Source organism: Orcinus orca, chromosome 7, assembly GCF_937001465.1.
Source record: "Orcinus orca chromosome 7, mOrcOrc1.1, whole genome shotgun sequence".
Classification (NCBI taxonomy): domain Eukaryota; kingdom Metazoa; phylum Chordata; class Mammalia; order Artiodactyla; family Delphinidae; genus Orcinus; species Orcinus orca.
Genome location: NC_064565.1, coordinates 81,709,249 through 81,732,862, shown reverse-complemented (window position 1 = coordinate 81,732,862; position 23,614 = coordinate 81,709,249). Strand labels below are relative to the sequence as shown.

At 35.6% G+C, this 23,614-nt stretch overlaps 1 protein-coding gene across 1 annotated transcript in view; it reads left to right on the top strand.

The window, feature by feature from the left end:
* The first annotated feature begins 1,923 nt into the window (after nt 1-1,923).
* STK17B (serine/threonine kinase 17b) overlaps nt 1,924-23,614 on the top strand; it is a 32,222-nt gene continuing 10,531 nt past the window's right edge. Inside the window, exons 1-3 of the mRNA XM_004276953.4 lie at nt 1,924-2,139; nt 11,969-12,134; nt 17,476-17,688. Coding sequence (XP_004277001.1) covers nt 12,013-12,134; nt 17,476-17,688 — 335 coding nt within the window. The 5' untranslated portion in view covers nt 1,924-2,139; nt 11,969-12,012. The remainder of the gene's footprint in view (nt 2,140-11,968; nt 12,135-17,475; nt 17,689-23,614) is intronic.

Sequence of the window (23,614 nt, the reverse complement as noted above, 5' to 3'; positions counted from 1 at the left end):
GCACCAGGAGTTCCTCGTTACTTGAACCACAGTGCCTGAGACCAAGTAAGTAGCTGAGCTAAATCCTAGCTGGCAAATCTGACATCAGGCCCAAGGGTTAACAATCTATTTAGGGGCATAAGAGAAACACAGGGAACAAGTATAAGCCCTGCACCTAGGGACAGAGGGAAAAGAGGTGATCGGGCTGGGAGTGGAAAGTAGAAATCAGCAAAGATTTGTGATTTCTGGAGGGGGTAACTTCTTCAAGTTGGAAATTGATGAACAGGTGCTGATGAAGAGGATGGTGAAAAGTTGGAGCCTAGGCAGAGGCAGGAGAAAACAAGACATGAAAAGGCCTATCAGCCCAGCAGGATGATTGGTTAGAGCAGAGGACCTGTGACCACACGGAGGGTTGGTTTAAGGCAGTGACGGGAGAGAGAAAGGTCTGCATCTAGGTGTGAAGTGATGTGGTTACATGGGATTAGAGACAGAAGGGAAGATAGACTGAGTGTGAGGAGATTGCTAAGAGCTGGCTATTGATCAAGTGTTGATAATCAGGAGGTCCAGAGTTAAACCCACACGCGCGCGTGCACGGGCAAAACAGAAATCACCGCGCCATGCTGCGGTTGTGAGATTTCCGGAGGTTACTGGTTCCAGTGCTGGTGCTGAGACTTCTAGGAACCACCCTTGTGTTCATAAAAGAAAAGATGGGGACAGTCTCACTGTTTGTGGATTCTTAGATAATAATAGCTGAAAAGTCCATTTTAGCATGCAGGGTTTTTTTCCCCTCCATCTTAACTTGTCAGTCCAATTGTTAGCAACAAGAAATGAGAGGGATGGAAGCAATACTCTGCAAGTGACAAGGTTTAGGGACTAGACACATTAAACCGGGATGAGTTAGTTAAGTAACAGCAAGGAGACGAGTAGATGACTGTGAGGCATTTTAAGCACTTATCTTGGGAAGCATACAGTACGGAAGAGCAAATGGACGGCTTGATGACAATTTGCTCAGCTTACTGGGATAGAACAAGAAAATCTCCTCTTTAAATGCTGACTGAGTGTTGAAGTCTTTTCAAGGAGAACGATTCCCCTCCCAACATATTTTCTCAATAGTCTTCTACAATTACTGTAAATATACTTTGCAACCAACCCTAGATTATATAAAACAAACAAAAATCCCGCAGTTGTGTCTTGCACAGGACTTTCAGATTTTTCATTCTCTCGAAGAGAGAACAGATCCTGAGTAGCTTGCTGAGGAGCTTTCATCTTTTCCCTTAGTACCCTATATGCAAAAACAGCAATTCATCTTATTTGGACTCTCTTTTCACTGCCTTCAACCATGCCTCAGAAGAACTCAGTTCGCTGGAGCGGACTTTAGCGGTGGGGCCCAAGTTCCATAAATCCCCCAGCGATGCTGATGCTTGCCAAGTTCGAGCAAACTGGACTCTCCACTGGCCGAGTGTGTTCAGGTGATAAGGAAGACGACCGGGAAGAGTCAGAAAACAGGCACAGAAGTTTGGGAATGAGTCAGAAGCAGCGACTAACTTTCCTTCTTCCCTCTCCCCAGTCTGAGATATTCACGCCGCGTAGACTGCCACTCTGAAGGCCGGGATGCACTGGGTCGGAGTTACAGCCCCGTGCGCGGTCAGGTTGGCGCCCTACTCACTCCTTTCTCGCAGCAATTACGAGAGCGCGCCCCACCTGCTCTGCGGCTCCGCCCAGCTTTCGACCGCCGGGCGGCGGCCGCACCCCCTCACCACTGAGCCCCGCCTCGCAGCACGCGCCGCTGGCTGGCGCCCCGCCCTCTCCTCACGTGACAGCCCAGCCCTCCATGCGCGCTCGGATTGGCTCTCGCGACTGAGGGGGTGGGTTCTAGCCTACAGCTCTGCCCCGCAACGCGGCTGCAGTTTTCAAACCTCAACTGTAACCTTCCGTCACCGTCTTCGCCGCCGTAGCCGGGAGCCACCTCACGGGGAGGTCAGGTCACAACTGTTGGCCGTTGTCCAGAAGAGTAAAAGTGGGTCCTGCCACGCTTGGAGCTACCCGGCACCTCACGGAGCTAGAGCTGGAGAACGCGTCTTGTCGTGCCCACCTGCGTGGGGCGGGACTGGAGCCCCCTTGGAGGGGGCAGCATCGGGAGAACCTGCTGCTGCCTGAGCGGTCAGTGTCTTCCGCCTCGCGCGTCCGCGGTCCTGCCGGGTGGACTGGGGGTTGCGACTCCAAACCCCTGAACCAGCCCCCTTTGCCCGTGGAACAGAGACCCAGAACGTGGGAGGGGTCCCGAGGAGGGATCCAGGCGGTGTGGGCGGATCCGGGGTCCCCTCTGACCCCTGGCCTGGGGAAGATGGGCTCAGACACCGCCGCCCCTAGGTGGCCCGACTGCTCCGAATCCCTCGCCGCATATTGGCTGGAGTCCTGCTTCCCTGGTTCCCTCGGGTTCGGCGCTGGGAGCGGCGGCTGGTCCTCCCAGTACCCTTCTCAGCGCGGGGAGCGCGCGCGCGCGCTCGTGTGTGTGTGTGTCTGTCTGTCTGACTGTGTGCGCGCCGTCGCCTGGCTGGCACGGACTCTCCCTGGGTCGCGTCCCGTGGGGGCCCCCTTCGCGACCGGCTCGATCGCGTCCCTTCCACGTCGCGTCAACGTGGTCCCTTCAGGTCCCTGCCGAGTTTACAGCTGTGGTGTAGGCACAGGACGTGTTCACATCTGGACTCATGGACACGTCCTGCTCACAGCTGTCTTTCGTCTGGAGAGAAGTTTGTGCTCATCTTGTGGGGGATTTTCAGTTACTACTTGTGAACAGTTTTTTAAAGTCAGTGAATAGAGAAGTCGAGTTGTAGTTGTTTCTGTGATTTCTAGCGATCTGGTTTTATTTTGACGCCATGTAAACCGCAAAGGGTACACGACCCATCCTCAAACTATACAACTACGTGACGGCTACGATTTTGACATTTACCCAGCTCTTTGTTTTAGTGTAGGGAAAAGCTCTTCATTTGAATTCCCTTAGGGGGGCAAGTAGAGACGAAGTTGAAAGAGACTTTATGGGCAGCTGGTAGCTGATGTTCGTTCTTCCGCTGCCTGTGACGGGACTAGAGGCCCTCCAACATCAATTTGCAAATTGAAATTAAGGAAGAGAAAACATTTTAAAGCCACATACTGATCAGAATTCAATTATATTAGGTCGGTGTGTCACATTCACTGTTTGTTTTGCCAACGTAATGTTTACATCCCTGGTACTGATGATAAGCAGTGATGTTTGATATGGTGTCACCCCCTTAGGTTCTCAAGCCTTTGAGAATGTGCCCTGAGACAGCGTGGTCTACTGAGATGATTGGGCAAGTGGCAGCAAATGTAACTTGGCATTTTGAGCCCGGGAGCACAATTTTATTAAAGGAACAGATGATAAACCTACTTTGTCATTGATTCACCATTTTATAGTTTTATAGTAAACTGTCCAGAAGTAGTTTTCAACAACTTCCAGAATGTTTGTTTTATAAATGTTAAACCACACACCCGTAAAATTGTGTGTTTTTGAAAAAGCTAGTCCATAGAAGCAATGTCCTAGTTTAAGATCTCTCTTCTTCCCCCTTCATCCTCCTCTGAGCAGATGTTCAGTTTTTTAAAGTTTTTCTTATATTTTAATAACTGAAGTTGTTAATAGCTGCTTTATTTTTGAGGTACATATCATACATTTTACATCATTTTTCTAAATTATGGATCTGAAATTGAAGTGAAATGTATTTACATGGCAATATATTCAAGTTTTAAAAGTAAAAATTGTGTTATTGAAGGCCTTTCATTTTTGTGTGTGGACAGAATGGTTGTAGTTTCTCTTGGGCTCATTGAATAGTGAATTACAATTTGGTTAAGATAGAATCAGTTTTTAGGAACGTTGGGACTTGACAAATTGATCACTGTGTCAGCTTATTAACAGCAAAGCTGAGGAAGGTACAGGCATTTTATGGCATGTTTACAATTTTATCTTTAGACTTGCACTGACAGTGTTTTACTGGTGTTAAGTAAACATTTAAATATGTTTTAAAAGCTTTGTTTTTGAAGCTGTTTGATAATTATAAGAGAGAATTTCCTTATCAAAATTTCCCTGTTTTTCTCTTAGAGACCTAATTTAAAACCCAGGAATCAAGGAAATCGATTGCTGACACTTTCACTTAATCCTAAAATTGTCTTACAGTTGCACGTATGTTATATTGCAGTGCATATTTCCTGTAAAAAAATTGGCAGCTACGTAGGACAATGCTTCTAGAGGTACTGCTTTTAAAGGATTTTGATTAATTTTTTTTTAAAGAATTCTTTGTGTTCAGTGGGTATTGATTGTGTCAAAGACATTAAGTCATTTATGTACTTACTTTCCACTTTTGAAAACTTTAAATGTTTTAGTTATTTTAATATTCCACAATATTAATGACAAAATTCAATGATTTTTTTAAAGATTTTTTTTTAATGTGGACCATTTTTAAAGTGTTTATTGAATTTGTTACAATATTCCTTCTGTTTAATGTTTTTGGGGTTTTTGTGTTTTGGCCCACGAGGCATGTGGGATCTTAGCTCCCAGACTAGGTATTGAACCCACACCCCCTGCATATTGGAAGGTGAAGTCTTAACCACTGGACCGCCAAGGACGTCCCTCAATGGTTTTGTTTTTAAGTATTTTATATTCTATGATAGAGTATTATCAAAGGATATTTCTTTGATAATAGACAAATGTCTATTATCATAATAGACATTAATAGATAATAGACAAATAATTAACAAATGTACTTAGGAATTAAGTCGCATATTTTTATATAAATATGTTGTGACAAATGTAATTTTCAAGACATACTTTGTTCATTTTTTATTTCTTTAATTTATCCTTTTTCCCCCAAATATATTTAACCTTGAACTTCAGTGCCACTTTAAACATCTAAACTAGTCAGTTTCTTTTAATATTTATATGCAATGTGTCGCTGCACCCTGGACCCTTTGCAACTTCTTCAAAAGAGGGAATCGTTATACTTGAAGCATTTAAAAATCTTAATATTAACAGTGAGATGATAGTTTCATCTGTAATCCGAGGATCATATTCCGTTTTGCATTGTAATACTTACTGAATAAACAGTACTTCAGAGATGCTGTAAGTAAACTGCTTTATTTTACAAGAGAAACTTAATTTTCCATCTGATGAATGACAAGCACTGTATGTTTGTTGGCCCACTATATTTCCGTTTTCAACATCTAATTATAGGGTTTAATTCTTCTTCTGAAGGTAGAAGAGACAGCACCAGGACTTACCTGTCATGGCACAGAATCAGTCCTGGGGTCATTACCTGGGACTTTAGCCCTTGGATAGTATATACTAGATAGACTAGTTAGACTAGAGTCAGTTAGCTGGCTTCCTGTTGTGATTTTCAAAGGATTAAATTCTTGAATTATGCTTTCTATTCAATCTTAATAGAACAAACAAACCTGTTAGTAGAATACATATAAGGAACAGTCTCTTCCTTGAAATTGAAAATCATCATCATCCCTTTCCCTACACAAATAACTTTGTTTCTGATCAATGACTAATTAAAAATGGATCCTTTTACCACACTAGCAGAAAGTTCTTCCTTTATTCTGATGGATTCTAGATAAATAAATCTACAGTTCCTCTGTTTCCTAGGGAAAACTTGGTAGCTATAAATGCTAATGTAGAAAGAAAAAGTTTTTTTCCCCTCTCATCTTGTGCCTTACTTTGCTTTCCATTGCCTTTCAAATTTACTTCATGAAGATCTTGACTTATCAGTCCTTGGCAGGACAAGTATCTGGATTTCCTGATTGAGGCAGCTCTTAAAATATTGATATTCTTAGCTGAAGTAGGTATAGTATCATGTGGCCACCTAGTTTGGAAAGATAGGTAAATACAAAATAAATGGCCCGTTGGTATTATATTACAATATATGATATTATAATTTTATCCATATTTCCAGACTATGGCTATCCTGTTTAGAACTGAAGTTCTCTGATAGCAATTTAAAATATTTCTTATTTTATTTAGCCAAATACTGAATTAAGCAGAGATTAGCTGCATTTGAAGCTCCAATATGATAATTTCAAGATGGATCTCAAGTTCTGCTAAACCCTTGAAGATATGAGATGTACCTAAAAATTCTTCTTGCTATATTTCATAATTCTTAACAATTCAGTTCATCAGACATTTAAAAAAAATTCCTACCAGGTGCCAGACACCGTGCTGGGAGTTTAGGCATGAAAGCAAATGGTTGCAACCCTTCAGACACTAAATATAATTGCAGGCTAACATGTTACATGTTGAGGTAAAGAGGTATGTCAAGGTTCCTCCTATTTGAAGCGTAAAGGACAGGCATTAAAGGCAACCTGTGGGTTTTAGGCAAAGCTTCCTGGGGGAGATGACATTCTTTGTTGAGGTAAGAAGGATGCATACGAAGAGTTTTTGCATTTAAAGAAAGGTAGAAAGGATGTTCAGACAGGAGAGTATAAGAGAGATGTGGAGGCAAAAGATAAGCTACAAGTGTGGCAGGAAATGAAGCTGGTGTGTACCTGGCCTCAAAGGTTTTTGTGTGCATGCTATAAGGACTTGAACTTGTAGCTACTGGGAAGCTAATGCACGGATCAAAGCAGATAATTTAATTCTCTAGATGTTTTTATTTAGTGTTATATGATGTATTATATTTTATAAAACATTTTTATATGATAACTTTGAAATGAATATCGTGATGAATATTTTTTGTTTGTTTGTTTTGTCTTGCGGTACGCGGGCCTCTCAGTGCCGGGGCCCCTCCCGCCGCGGAGCACACGCGCAGGCCCAGCCGCCATGGCTCACGGGCCCAGCCGCTCCGCGGCACGTGGGATCCTCCCGGACCGGGGCACGAACCCGCGTCACCCGCACCGGCAGGCGGACTCCCAACCACTGCGCCACCAGGGAAGCCCGTGATGAATATTTTTAAATAGAGCTATTTATAGGTTTATAGGGACTGTTTTTCTTACTTTTGATCACATCACATTTGCTTTCTCCCTTCAAGTAAATTAAAGGCCCAGATCAAGCCTAACATTTCCTTTTTTCCTTCCTTCACTGATCCATATCTGAATTCTTATTGTGATTATTGTAATGGGAGTTAATAAAAAAAACTTTGCAAATAAACTTGAGGTGCCATTTTTCCTAGTATTGATAGTACTGTGTAATTGGAAGCTTAATTGTATCTTGCCTTCTTCTATTATCCTCTTACTGTTTTTAGTGCCTGATTGTGTCTATAATTGTGTACCTACTCATGTGTGCGCACACACACACACAAATTTACGTACTAAGTACCTTGAGATTTTTTATTAGTATAGCCTAATAGTGTTATGAGATGCATTTCAAATGCAGTGAGACCTATTGGTAATTTAGAGTCAGTTATAGGTCTGTGAATTATGGTAGAAAACAAGAAAAGGTCTGTGATTGTTGGAGTTCAAGAGGATTCAGTGGGAAATTTAGGAAGATGCAAGGAAAGACAGCTGATTGATAACCTGCTTGTGCCCAAGGATTAAATCTTATATGAAGGGCAGCAAGCTGTTTGTGGAGGGATTGGTGGAAAAAGGTGACATTCTTGCTCCACTATATGCAAAATTGGCCAAAGGAGAGGAAATGGAAAAAATATCTAGGCTGTGGCAACTGGTGCAAGTGCAGTAAATAGAAGGAAGCTACACCTAAGGGATGCTATATGGATCCCTAAGGCAGTTTGTAATATAGGTATATTTGCAATAAGTAGATAAGCTTAAAGTTCAACCTTCAGAAATGTGCTCTTCCTTTTTTCTGAGACATGGCTTGTGTTTCCAGCATATTCAGAGAGTAAAATTTATCACAATTCAGAAAATGATTTTTGTACTAACATGTATTTTAAAAACTGCTGATTACCCAACACTGTTTTCAGCTGCATTTATAATCATACAAATATACAAATACCATGGTACATTCATCCATTATGATGACCAACAGTACATGTGAGGGGAGGAAAATTTGTTAGGTAAAAAATTAAATTAAGCCAATGTCTAGAATTAGGAAATACTATTAAGTAGTTTGATTAATAGGCCCTGTTTTTATTATCACTATTTATTTCAATCCTTTTTTTAAAAAAGGTAAGTTTTTTTTCCTTCTAATATAACTGAATAGGTATTACAAAACTTAATACCTATTAGTATTATATTTTGGGTATCACATTTTGGATTTTTTTTTTTGGAGGGATCCCGGGATGAATCTGGATTTTCACCAAGTGATATAATAAAGGCATATGTCTTAAGGTTACAAATTATTTTTCATTATATAGAATTATAACTATAACATTAATTCAGAATTTATGAAATTGTTCTTTCTATGCAGTATTAAACAAGGTATTAATTCTTGCTTAGTATTTACCCTAAATGCTTATATGGTCTTTGCATAAGAACAGACATGTTATTTGGATAATGAATACCATATGCTCTAAATAAATGCAGAGAAAACGTTGAGGCCTTAAAAAACCTGAGCAATAATAGCTCATGAACTTCCAGCCAAGTAACACTTAATGTGTAAAGAGATATGTTTTGCTGTTAAAAATGGGTAAGTTTCTGCGTTTAGAGTCTAGTCATATATATTCAAAGCCATCTTTTTTACCCAAAGGCATTTATTAGTTTTTGTCTATACCTGCTTGGTGTAGATAACTTAAACACAGGAAAGTATAAATACTGCCATAATCTCACCACCCAAAGATAACCACTGTTAATATGTTGCCATAGTTTTCCAGTATTTTCCTCTATTTGCTTTTATATTTAACAAAATTATGTAACATATCAAAAATTATATATAACAAATACATATACCTTATATGACAAAATTATACTGTATGTAAAGTTTTGTCTTCCTTTTTTCACTTAGTATTATATGAGTTAAAAATATTCTTTGAAAGCACAATTTTTATTAGGTATATAATATCCTATTATTCAGGTATATTTAGCCATTTCCCTATTGTTGGACTCTGGGATTCATTCATTCTACAGGCTTTTTATTTTTTTAACTATTATAAATCATGCTTCATTAAACATAAGTCTTTGAGTATATCTAAGATCCATATTGATTCTTTTGAAACTTGAGAGCAGAAAATAATTATTTATAAAATATATCTCCATTCTACTAGATTCTTATGAATAGATCACTTTTTAGCTGATATATTACAGTATGAGATAAACATCTTAGATTCTAGAATCTAGATAAGGTGAACATCTTAGAATCAAGAGCCTGTACTCTCTCTATATGAGTGAATTTGACATGTTCTTGTGCTCATGTTTCCTAAGGCCTGATTTGGAACCATGTTGGGAATGTAGCCCAATTTGTATCTATAATACAGGTATATCCCTTCTTTCTATGTATAAATGTGGTCATAAGCATGCAAATTCATAGACTTAAATTTAGGGGAAAAAATCTTAAAAGTCCAAAGATGACCTGAAGAAAAAAGGGTTGAGCATAGAAATTGGTAACCGTATTGATTTTTCAGAGAAGAATATGTGACCAATGAAACTGAGTTCCATCAGAGCTAAAAGTATACAAATAGTTCATCAAAACAGAATAAAAAGACAGAATTTAAGAGTTGAGTTTAAGCTAACTTGGGGTGAGAGTTTTGTATGTGGAAATGTAGGTACAGCTGTTCAACAATGGCAGAGGATTGTGCGGAGAGTCTCTTTCAGTAGAATAGTAACAGTATTTATTGATTGAACAATCATGATGTGCTTTCATGACTAGCACTGTACCAGTGTGATTCTACATGAGTTCATCATATTTTAATTTTTAATATTTAGAGTACTGCCAGATACATTCTATAATTCATCCATACTTCAGGGGCAGCAGAATTGAAGCTGTCCTCACTAGTAATCAGAGAAATGCAAACTAAACCACAAAACTGTCTGAATGGGGCAAATGTTGGCAAGGAGATGATAAGCTCTCCTACCCAGTGCTAGTGGGATGGAAAGAAGGGACCTACTCTGTGTCTATGTTGCCTTATTTATTTTTAATTTAAACAAAATATGGCAAAGTAATAAGATTGAAAGCCCCAAGTGTTTGTTATATTTGTATCCCTTCCTACACATTTGAAATATTTCTTTCTTTTTTAAAGTAGCTGTATTACTTTGCTAGGCTGCCACAACAAAGTACTGTCCATCAGGTGACTTAAGCAATAGTAATTTATTTTCTTACAATTCTGGAGAGTAGAATTTTGGGATCAAGGTGTCAGCAGGGCTGGTTTCTTGTGGATGGGCTTCTCCCTATGTTTTCACATGATCTTCCCTCTACGTGTTTCTGTATCCTAATCTCATTTTTTTCATAAGGCCACCTGTCCTCTTGGATTAGGGCACACCCTAATGACCTCATTTTAATTTAATTACCCTTTCTCCAAATACAGTCACTTTCTGAGGTTCTAGGGGGTTAGGACTTCAACATACGAATTTTGAGGGAAGGGACATAATTCACCCCATAACATTAGCAAAGTTAAATGTCTCATAGCTGGTATGATGGATAAATGGGATTCAGACCCAGATGTGATTCAGTCCAAATGTTATTTTCAGAATTCTACACTGCTACTTTTGGAATACTAGAGATGTACCTCAAAACTAGTTAGGGCTTTGTTTTTTCAAAGGCCACAGAAACTGAAAACTCTCCCCTCTAATCATACTGCGTACTTGCTAAGTTGAATATAGATGGCATTTGAATTTAGGAAGATAAAGAACAGAAGATAAAGAACAGAATTTCCAAGTAGGAAATAAGGGGAGGAAAAATGTGTCAGAGACACATTTTGCTAACTACACCCTCTTATAAGAGGGTGCTAGAAGAAGAATACTGGATTTCTTATTAGATAGGCATAGCAGAAAAGTCAGGCATATCTTAAATATATAGTCTGCTGTTATTATATGAATTCAATTAATATGAAATAGTAGTTTTAATGTTAAAACTGAATACTCATAAATATAAAGTTCCAGATAAATATGAGCTTCAGTTACAGATTAGAACTCTAGAATAAGGCTTTATGTGTGGTCACTCACTCATCCAACAAAATTATAGAGCTCTTCATGCATAGCAGGCTCTGTGCTGTGTTCTGCCTCTAAGGCCTATGAAACAAGTCCATTTCTTGTAGTCATTCACATGTCAGTAACATAACTCACAACATGTGATTTTACCGTCAAATTTGTTTGCCCATGTGAAATTAAATTTAAAATGAATGATCTTTTGTGTTATAATCATGCTGTGTTAAATTATCTTGTTATGTGTTATAAATTTTCTTGTTATGTGTTATAATTATGTGTTATGTGTTATAATCATGCTGTGTTAAATTATCTTGTTATGTGAAGATATAACTTTAAAGAATTAGAGTTTAAAAATGAAATTTAGGGCTTCCCTGGTGGCGCAGTGGTTGAGAGTCCGCCTGCCGATGCAGGGGATGCGAGTTCGTGCCCCGGTCTGGGAGGATCCCACATGCCGCGGAGCGGCTGGGCCCGTGAGCCATGGCCGCTGAGCCTGTGCGTCCGGAGCCTGTGCTCCGCAACGGGAGAGGCCACCACAACAGTGAGAGGCCCGCGTACCGCAAAAAAAAAAAAAAAAAAAATGAAATTTAAAAAAATTTTTTTAATGTTTTTTAAAAAAGAAATTGAATGATTGTATTACAATTTTATTTTAACTGTTTTTTAAAGAATTTGGGAGGTCTTACAGGATTTTTCAGTAGTTTTATTCTGAAATGAAGTCAGTAACTTAGTTCAAGTACCATAGAGGAGATACCAGTTTATGTGTATGCTTTTTGTTTTTCTTCCTTCTGGGTAGAATATGCTCTTAAATCATCTTCTTTTTTTTTTTTTTTTTGGTTGTATCTTATAGCTATATTTTGAGCTGTGTAATATAACGCACATCCTATCTGAGATAACATCTTGTTTTTTTCTTAATTGCATTTAAGTTATATCCTGCATCTTCTCTTTTTTTAAATAGGTAAAAATAAGTGACTGAAGAAGCCTACCTGAGAGTCATCTAACATGTCGAGGAGAAGATTTGAGTGTCGAAGTATTTCGGGCTTGCTAACTACAACTCCTCAAACTCCAATTAAAATGGAAAACTTTAGTAATTTTTATACACTTACATCCAAAGAGCTAGGAAGGTAAGGAAACTTTTGATGTGTATGTGTTTAAATTCACATTTAGGATTTCTGTGTCTATACTTTCATAAAACTCACTTGATGATTATTTTGCAGTGATTAGAAAGAAAAGTCCTCATCTCTGCTGATGTTATACAGGGTTTAGTCTTAACTGACTTGGAAATCAAATCCATAGAGGGTTAGTGAGCATATATGATACATCCCACCTCGCTTCAGAGCCCATGGTTGGAAGTCAGGGTTCTTACTTGAGGCTGTGCATGGGGAGAGGCAGCTTAGCACAGTGGACTGCCACATCCAAGTTTGGGCTCTGCCATTTACTATTTAACCTCAATTAAATTACTGTACCTCTTGGTTCTGTAGTTTTCTCATCTGAGACCCAGGGATGAAGATAATTGTTATCTATTTTATATGGTTGTTGTGAGGATTAAACTAGTTAATATTTGTAAAGTATTTAGTAGAATGCCATAGAAGTTTTTGTTGAATAAAAAAAATTTTGATTCTTAGGATATTGTGCTGGGCTAAAAAAAATAAATACGGAGATTCTCCTTCTCTTTTCTAAACAAAATGGATTAACTCATATTAGATAGTATAATTCTGTATGACAAACAATGCATGTACTGTAAGTAAAACCTGTATTTACACTGGTACTAATCTGTTTTGGTTTAACGAAGGTGTAAATTCCTTAAGACCAAGGGGTGAACTGAGATTATGAGACCATTTAGCACTACCATTTTAATATATATGAAAGTTACAAAAGATATACCAAATAATTTGTTATTTATTCAGCATTTTGAGCTTTAAATTAAAAACACTTAACAAAGGGTGGTAGGATGATGATCATTTTCTGTCTTCAGTTTGATTTTTACATTAAAATGGTAAAAGTCCGTGTTTGTATTATTGATAGATGCACAGTAAAATAGTGTGAATGATTTTTTATCTTTGAAAATCTCAATGTGAAAACAAAAATTGACTGAACCATGGCAAGTAATTCTATTCCTGGTGGTCTTTTATGTCAAGGATAAAGGCTAGTCCTGGCTTTTTTACTTGTCAGATATTGGATGCAGTCTTTCTTTTGCAGAATAAGGGTGATAATATCTGCCTCATCAGACTAAGAACTAAATGTGAAAGCATATTTCAGTATTCCTGTCACATTTATTTAATTTTGTGTGCAAAATATTTGAGTCTTCTAATGGTTTATTTTTTTTATAAAATATAGTTTCAAAACCCTTTCAGAATGTTTTCAAGAAATAGTTTAGTTCTAAATCTATACTATTTCTTTTTGCATTATACAGGCAAGAGTAAGTGTTCTTTTAGTTGTATCTCACTATTCATTAAATAGTCATAGAATCTACATTGGAAGGACTTCAGTGGTCAGTGGCCTTCTAATGTAATTTTTTTATGCAGTGCAGCAGTCTTTTCTAAAATTTTCCTGACAAGTGTTTTACCCAGCCTCAATTTGAATGCTTCAGTGATGGAACTCACTACCTCAGAATGGTCTGTTCCATTTTGTGGGCACCTCTTAGGCACAGAATTTTGTTTTCTATTCTCCTAACCTCTACCCACTATACATAGTTCTCCTTTTGTAGCTGCATATAATGTCCATGTAAAAACCCTTCAGAGATTTGAATATAGCAAAATGTTGCCAGTTTCCTTAAATGGTCATCTTATGACCTGATTTTCAGAGAGCCTTCCCTGATCCAGTTATCCTCTTCTGGACCACTTTGTATTTTTTTCATCATCAGTTTTAAAATAAGAAAGTCTAGAATGGACACAGTATTGTCAATATCTTATCATCTAGAATACAACAAAACTTTATTGAGATAGCCTGTGTCGGAGCTAGAAAGACTAATTTTTTTTCTTTGAGGGTTTTGGAGAACTTAAACTTTGAGAACAATATTAATAACTTAAACTTTGAGAACAATATTAATAATTCTAAGTTTTGTAAATGGGGTGCCGTCATAAATCACAGTCATAAACTTGACTCAGTGTACAACATTTTAGAGCAAAAATTCATGGTAGAATCTGATGAAAACAAATTCAGATGGCTAATATTTCATCTTCTAATACCTTCATGAAAGAGACCTAACTTTTTTCTTTTAATTGATATGGGCTAATGAGTTACATGGTAAATATTGATGTGTCTAATTAGTAAACCTTGATAAATTGGAAATCGTGCCCTTTCATCTGCCATGAACTTGCTTTAAATTCTTTCAATATTTTACCAATTTTGATATTATCCCGTACTTTTGCAAAGTGCAAATTAGTATCATAATCTTGTTTCTTCTGAGGCTCGTACATTTTGAAGCATACAAACATATAATTCTAGCATGTGGTGATTACAAAATTATCTTTATAAATCAGTTTTTTAATTAATTTTAAGATGTTAGTGTTTTAGAAGTTATTTTTCTTCAGCAAATTAGAAGAAAATATGTAAAAGTTAACAGTTCATTTTTGATTGTTCTCAAAAAACTTAGCATTGTTCCTGTTTTTTAACATGTTGGTTAAGTTTTTTCCACCCCTCCCCCAACTGAATCAAGGTTTCATAGGACTTCTTGTGGTTAGAAGGGTGAGGCAGATGCAAAAATAAACGTCAGCTTCCTTTGTGGCTTACCCTCCCCCATCCTTTCACATTTTATTGTCTATTCTAGAATGTAGAAGGGTAACTAACAAGGCCTTTTAGCTGCTGGGAAATCTAGACAGCCTTGCCTTTTTAGGGTATGAATTAAGTGCTATTGTTAAGGGTTTTAAATTTTCTTAAATGTTTCTGTTAAATTTGATATAGGAACATTATATATTAAATATTATTTTTGATACTTCTAAATGACAATTAGCATTTTAGAATGGAAAACGAATACTTGCTTTTTTTCCCTAAGTCATCTGATAATTATGGTAAAAATGTTTACCTTATTTAACAGTACATAAATGAATATGTAAAATTTTATTTGAGTCTCAAATAAACTTTAAAAATGTAAATGCTTTAAGTACAGTATACAAAGTAGCACAATGTATGGTACTATAGTAGGTTCATAACTCTTGCATTCATTCAACAGATATTCAGTTCCTATTATGTGTTAGTTAGCGAAGTGTAGATTTTATAATTACTGTAGTAATTAGGACAGATAGGGTTTCTGCCCTCATGGAGCTTTTACTTAGTGGTGAACATTGGCAAATTATTACCAATATCATTTGGTCATCTTTGCTTTGCATTAATGAGTACTATACTTGTAAGCCTCATAAGAATACCTGAAACAATTAGGTAAAAGTGTTATTATTTAATTTTGCTCTTTGTTCCTGAGAAAATTCTGGCTTATAGATATAATTGTAAAATTACAGCAGAACTTAATTGTCACAATTAGTACTGTAAACTTTTTCAGATGGACGGATTTCTTGGCTAACTAGTTTGTTTCCTAAGTTTTACAAGGTGAATTTCTTCATAAAACTCAAAGTTTCCTTTTAGTTTTAGACAAATTTTCACTTCTAAATCTAAGAGTTGGCAAAACTGAATTTACCTCTTTAAAAAAAAACTATCTTAAAGGGAGAAATTGTTTTGTAATGGTCAGAAGAGAAAGCTAGGATTTCACATTCCACAATTTAAGTCGTGGTACTCCATTTCCATATATGACCTTTCATGAGTCATTTACTCTTAGTTTGACTCAGTTTATCCAGCATAAAATCTATAAAACATGGGCAGTTTGAGTATAAAACAAAGGGACTGATTAACTTTTTGTGTGTGCTCATTAAAATGCATTGATTTGTATTCCTTTTGTATGTAGTAAGAAAATATAATTTAAATTAAGCATTCTCATAAAGCAGAAACTAATACACCATTGTAAAGCAATTAGACTCCAATAAAGATGTTAAGTAAATAAATAAGTAAAATAATAAATTAAGCATTCTCAAATCTTAAATGAAAAGTTCTATCAAAAAATCAAGTTTGTGCATGCAAATTTTCTGAGTTGATATTTATTTTGATAAATGTAAAAGAATCAAATTATAGCTTGGCCACTTTTTTAAAAAATAGTTTTTTGCATTAGTAACTATACCTTCTCAGGTTGGTTTCCAGTGCTTTTCATTGGCACCAATTTTGAGGAAATTTGGGATATAAACAGTAGGGATCTTTGTCATCCGGCTGCTTGAGAATAGCAAGTAAAAATACAGTCAAGCAATTTATTCTGTCCCCGACTCCCACCCCAAATCCCAAGTGTATTAAAGATAGGTTTTTATTTATATTTGATTTGTTATTATCCAGTGAGTCATTTGAGCCTTAGGATAGAAGGGGTTAATTTTGGACCTCCTGGACCAGGCTTAGGAAGTTTATGGATGGTCTTTGAAATCTGAAAACCATCTGAAATTATATGTAAAACTTTCTATATAAGGGCATGTGTACATTTTTCTGGGTAGGCAGTCAATAGCTTTTATTAGTTTCTTAAAATAGTCTGACTCAAAGTAGCTTAGGTCTTTGAGAAACTAAATTTTGGGCGACTATAGGCTTAGAATACATCATTTGCCAGTCTTTTAAAATTTTGGCTGAAATGTTGAGCACTGTTATTGGAGAGAGCTAAAACGCGTTTATTCCTAAAATGATAAATATGACCTTAATGGTGTGTTTGTACGTAGCTACTGATAACCATGAATTTTCTTACTTGATCATGAAGGGTCTTTGGATACTCTCCGTAAGACGTATATACCTTTGGTATCTGTTATAAGCTTCATGGTACTGAGCAATACTAAGAGATACTCTGGTAGAACAATTGACAAATTGTGATAGAAAGCTTCAAAGCTTGTTAAAAGTGATGTTGAAAGGTAGAATGATTACACTAATAAAAGTAAATAAGTCAAATACCCATTTTTGCATTTAATTTTTTTCATTTGAAGGAAAGCTAAAATTTTTCATAGAGGGTTAATGTGAAACTCTTGGTCTTTGTAAATAGACCAAGATACATATCTTCTCTGGAGTCTGCCAAACAGAATAATATTTCCTATGTAGGATTGTTGTGATACTTAAACACAATAATTTATATCAAGAGTATGGCATGGAGTTGGTAGGCAAATTACATCTCCCCCTACAATGGTAATGTATCATATTAATGATATGATAGTAAAGAATAAATATAATTGTCTTATCTTGTTATTACATTTGCCATTTATATTTTCATGTGATAGTACTATAAATTTTATAAAAATACATGCAGTAGTTGATTAGGTTAAGAGAACAAAGATAAATTCCTGATGACATGAATATTTGAAAGGATGGACAGAGTTGGAGGTATAACAGTATCTGTGTTATACTAATATTGTTCTCTATGGAAAAGTTAAAATTGATTGTCCTCACTTTTGCCCCCAGAGGAAAATTTGCTGTGGTTAGACAATGTATATCAAAATCTACTGGTCAAGAATATGCTGCAAAATTTCTGAAAAAGAGAAGAAGAGGACAGGATTGTCGAGCAGAGATTCTGCATGAGATTGCAGTACTTGAATTGGCAAAGTCCTGTCCCCATGTAATTAATCTTCATGAAGTCTATGAAAATACAAATGAAATCATTTTGATATTGGAACAGTAAGTATACATTTTTAAAAATTGAAGTAAATTTATAGTACCTATTTTAATTGTTGGATAAGGTTGCTTGAAATGTCAAGAACAAGAATGATAAAAGTAAGACAAGAACTTGTACAGATTCCTGTCGATAAAATATTAGAGGAACATAGTGTATATTTATATGTTTTCACAAAACTTAATGTGCAGCCTCACACACATACCCAAAAACTAATTAAACAGCATTCAATAAACAAATGACAATACCGTGTTTGCGGAATATGGTGAAATGAGTATACTTTCATTGCTAATGGCACAGAAAATTGATGAGGTTTTCTGCAAAACAATCTGGTGGGCAAATAGGTTTGAAATAATTTGTATATTCAGTTATTTGAAAAGCACATCCAAGGAAGTGACCCAAGGAGAATAAAAAGGTAAACTTGCATGAATGAAAGGTAAACCACATAGGTTGTTAAAAAAAACACATGTATTTAGTATGTGTGATGTGCAAAACACTATGTTAGGAATTATAGCAATAAGAAAAAATATATATCTCGTCCCACAAGTCAGTGAAAAGTTGAAAACACCTAGATTTCAATAATTTGTCAAGTCGGGATAGAATATGGTTAAACTAACTGGCTTGTTAACCAATATGTTGACATGTTACTCTAAAACAGTGTTGTTATTGATGTGTTACTCTAAAATGTGACAGTCTGACACATTTATTATAATTATGTAAAATGTGTATCTGAACATTTGCAACACTTAGTAGAGACCAGCTAAGTTTATGTTTAGTGTACTTTAGGTTCTGATAGTTTATTACAAAATAGTTTTTATAAAAAAAAGCTAAAGAGGTGTTTTAGCAAAAAAAAATTATAAATATAGTAATTCTTTTTAGTAGCTAACTGCATTATTGCCTTTTTGAATTTAAAAGTATATTAGTCAGGGGCTTCCCTGGTGGCGCAGTGGTTGAGAGTCTGCCTGCCGATGCAGGGGACACAGGTTCGTGCCCCAGTCCGGGAAGGTCCCACATGCCGTGGAGCGGCTGGGCCCGTGAGCCATGGCCGCTGAGCCTGTGTGTCCAGAGCCTGTGCTCCGCAACGGGAGAGGCCACAACAGTGAGAGGCCCGCGTACTGCAAAAAAAATAAATAAAATAAAAGTATATTAGTCAAGTTTTAGGGTTCAGTTATTTTAAGGGATGAATAGGTTTGCTTATATATTTATTTAAAAATCTAAATATTTTTGTACCAGGAAAGATGATTGCCTAGAGTGAACTTGTAAATGAAAATGCTTATTTTGCAAAATGCTAAACCTACAAGTAGTTTGTTTAAGAATGAATACTATGTATATCTCCCAGAACAGCAACATACCAATTATGGTATATTATAGTACCTTCAAAATAAATTAGAATTGCAGAGAAGACCGGGATTCTTCCAATAGGATTTCATTTTCATACATTTTTGGTTTATTTTTGTCAAATTCTTAAGCTGACCTTTAAAAAGTTATCTACTTGCATGACATCTGCATGTATGAAGTATGTGAACAGTAGCTAATATTTTTCAAAAACAGTACTTAATGGAATACTAGGTTTGGAGAGTGAGTATACAATAGGAGCATTGACCACTTTCATAAAATCCTCTCTTCCTAATAGCAACAACAAAATACATCAAAAAGTTTTAACACATTTTATGGATGGACCTTGTTCATACTCTGAAAATTAATTCAGATACCCTACCCAGTAAACTGAGTTCTGTAAGGGCTGAACTGTATCTCGTGGCTGAAATGTAGCAAGCAATCAGTAAATGTGAGTGGATAAATATATTTAATTTCTTACCAGAGCAACTAGGAGCTATTAAAATTTATTACTATGCCTATCACTTTTGAGGTGGCCTTGTCACATCACACAATCTCAACCAAAGGTAAAAATGTGTTGGGCAGGTTTAGCTATGTAAAATAAGGTGGCATAATTTTTTATGTGGTAAAAATAAAACAGTGGAATCCTTTACTCTAATTACTGTTGCCAATTTGATATTCTTTTCAAACTATTCTGCATACTCATTTTTCTTCCCTGACTTTTTTATTTGAGAAAATTTTAAATCTACAGAGATGTTGAAAGACCAGTACAATTAACACTCTTACAATCTTTAGCTTGATTCACCGAATGTTGGCATTTTGCCATATTTGCCAAACTATTTGAAAGTTGTAGGTATCATGATATTTCTTCTTCACTTGCCAGAGTATTTATTCTGAAGAGTAATGGCATTCTTTTACATAACCAATACCAGTATCAAAACTAAGAAAGTTAATATTAATCCGGTACTATCATCAAATATATAGTTCATATTTAAATTTTTTGGATTATCCCTGAAATGTCTTATGGACCTATTTTTTTTTAATTCCAGTACCAGAGCCAATCAAGACTTACACATTATATTTGATTGCTAAACTTCTTTAGTCAGTTTATTTTTCCTGACATTGTCTTTTTAGGAGGAAATCTGTATCTGTTTTCACATGAAGTATTCTACATCCTGGATTCGTGTGTTTGTTTTCTCATGACTAGATTTAGGTTAAATATTTTTGGCAAGGGGACATTGTGGATGATCATGTGTATTTCTTATTGTAAAACATGAGGTGGCAATTACATTCGGATTGTTCCATTATTGGTTTTTCTAATTAGAACATGGCTAAGGTAGAGTCTGCCAGCCCTCCACATTGTAAGGAACATGTTCCCCTTTATAATTAATAAGTAACCTATGTGGTAATATTTTAACACTGTGAATATTCTGTTCTTTAACAGCTTTTTATCTAGTGATTTTGGTAACCATTGATGCTATTTGTTTGAATTATTATAAAAGTATACTACAAAGTCTTATTGTCATTCCTATCCTTTCCACTCTCGTCCCACTCAACCTTATAGGTAACCATATTTATTAGTTTCTGACTCATTCTTTATGTGTTTCTTCTTGCAAATATAGGCAAATTTGTATATATGTATATTTCCCTTTCTTTCTTACAGAAAAAATAGCATATTATATATGCCTTTTTGTGCCTTGCTTTTTTTTTCAAATAACATTATATCCTGGAAATCATTTCATATTCATAGTTCATAGGCATCTTTTTTAATATTATTATTATTATTGCTATTTTTTAAATGCCTGTATAGTTCTCCACTGTATGGTGTACCATTTGTTCAGTCTTCTTTGGATGGCCATCATTTGTGGAGGTATAGTTTTGGTGTAAATTCCTATAAATGTGATTGCAAGGTCCGGGAGTAAATGCATATGTGCTTGTATTAGGTGTTGTCAAATTTCTCTTTATATGGATGGTACAGAATTACTTTAAAAAGGTACTATTTGTTAATTATATGACTCTAACTTAAATCTTCCTTTGGAACTATTAAGCTATGGGTTCTGATAGCTCTGTTTTATTTTTGCTTTTGTGTTTTGTTTTGCCTTCACTTAACCTAAACCAATTGTTTGAACCAAATTAACTTGTTTACTTTTGTGAATTAAACTTAACTTCTTGCAGTCAATGTAACAGTTTTTAACAATTACTAAATCTTTTATTTTTATCTTAATACTTAGTCCACAGGAAAGTATTTCATTACCAGTTATAAAGTCTAAATTATTTTTTAGCCCTTTCTTTAACTATTTGAAAAGTCATATAAATACTATTCTGGAGTTAGTATTAGATATCTTTATAAACTGGGGGAAATTTTTGAGGATAGTTGAGTCAAACCATCTCCACTCTCCGTGAGGCAACAACTTTTCTATAACAAGTGTTTTAAAAGCATTTTTGGATAATTAAATAAAATATACACAAAGTTTTTTAAAAAAACTTCTGGAAGGATGTTATCTAATTGGGCACATTAAGTTTTCAATGCTGAGTTTTGAGCTAACTAAAATTGATTATAAAGAATATGTATGTATAATCTTTAGAAAATGTGAGACAAGAACTTTGTCCTACATATAGCAAAGTTCGATAGGGGAAATTGGTTAGGATAAATATAAGTTTATCAAGTCAACTCTGAAATTATATGGAAGAGAAATAATAATTTCTTTCTGTCAAGAAATTACCAGTTTATGTTGCCTATTAAATATCTTTAGGTAAATATTATAGACCCAGTAGAAAATGATGACCATAGCAAAACATTTCAACAATAATATATGTTGGGCATTTACTATATGGCAGGCACCATGCTAAGCACTTTATATTTTCATTTGATTTTTAAAATAATCCTCCAAAAAGGGAGATTGGTATTTACTTCACATATTCTAATTTAGAGACAGGAAATACTCTGGCTGGTTTATTTCCATTCTGAAATTCCATGGGTTTTGTTTCCCCTCATTAGCATTGGATATAATTTTGAAAGATACTCAATATAAAAAATTTAAAACTACTTCATTTTGATCACTAAAAATAAATAATTTAAAAATCTTTACTGTGATTTCCAAAGCTATATGCATAGATTTGTAGTATGGATGAGGGAGATATTGCTTTGTTTTACTGAAAATCTTGGCTCTCTAGTACCCAGGGAAATGTATTATTTTGGATAGGAAAATATTCTGATTTTAATCTTTTACATGTTAACTTTATTGTTATGGGAGTTCTTCTAAAGGATAATTCTCTACTTCCCTACTAATATCTAAACTGTGCGTTAGAAAGCTGTAAAAGGCAAATGTAGATTTAAGTAGTATATAGCATATAGATTTACATGACAGTGTACACAACACATATACAAATACATAAGCAAAAGAACGTGAATACCCCAAATTTCTAAATTTGTTGGTTGAGTTCCTTCAGGTGGCAAACTCTTCAACAGAGAGAGAAAGAGTAGAAATACCTGAATTTACCTTCCAGGGCAATGATAATGATATAGGTGGCTTCTCTGATTACAGAGATATCTTTTCTTCTCTGTAGTCACCGCTCTGGGTGCCTTGTTTTAACAAAGGGTCTGTTAGTCTGCTACTCCACACTGCTTCCATTTATGCTTCCAGTTTCCAGTTTCCACTAACTTCTGCGGTCTGCTTCTTATGTTATCTGTTCTTCCCCTCCTCTTAACTCCTCCTCATTTTCTATTTACCATAGCTTCTCCTATGGAGAGCTATGGTGAAGAGCTTTCGCTCTTTTGTGGGAAAAATGGCATTCCTACAAAAGGCATTGGTCAGCTTGCCAAACTAAAAGGTAGGGACAGTGTGATTGGCTGATCATCATAGTGTTTGTTTGATCTTGTTACTGAAATAAACAAACAAGAAACCCTTAGGATACTTTTCCTGGTGTAAAAGTAACACCTATTTATTGTGTTAAATTTAGAAGGTATAGAAAATAGAAATCATTTGTAAACTGTGGTTACTTTTATGGCATATTCCTGTATTTTAAAATTATTCTTTTTCTGTCTATGTATGTATACCTGTAGAAACAAAATTGTGATCTACTAAGTATACTCTATTATAACCCTTTTTTTCACTTAAGAATATATTATGTGCATTTTTATATGTATAAGTATTTCTAAAAATGAATTTAAATTTAGCAAAGACTTTTAAAATTGCCTTCATAATCAGAGTTTAACAAGAAGTCCCCAAATTCAGAAAGACTGGATGTTGGCTAGATTTGGAATTAGTATTAGTTGGTTCATTATAATAATAGCTAATATTTATTGAATATTTACTATGTGTCAGACACTGTATTAAATACTTACAGGTGATCTGCTTTCATACTTATAACATTGGTTGTACTCAGTACCTTACATGGTTTATCTAATATAATTCTTACAACAAGCCATTGAAGCAGGAGCTATCATTTTTTGTTATGTATCATTATGTTACAATAGAAGAAACAGAAACACATTTTCTCCCAGTAGCTCATTAGTGGCAGAGTCAAGAGTGGAAGCCAGGCAGTCTTGATTTCAGTAGGCACTTCTATAAACAACCTGCTCTCCTCTTAGGTCTA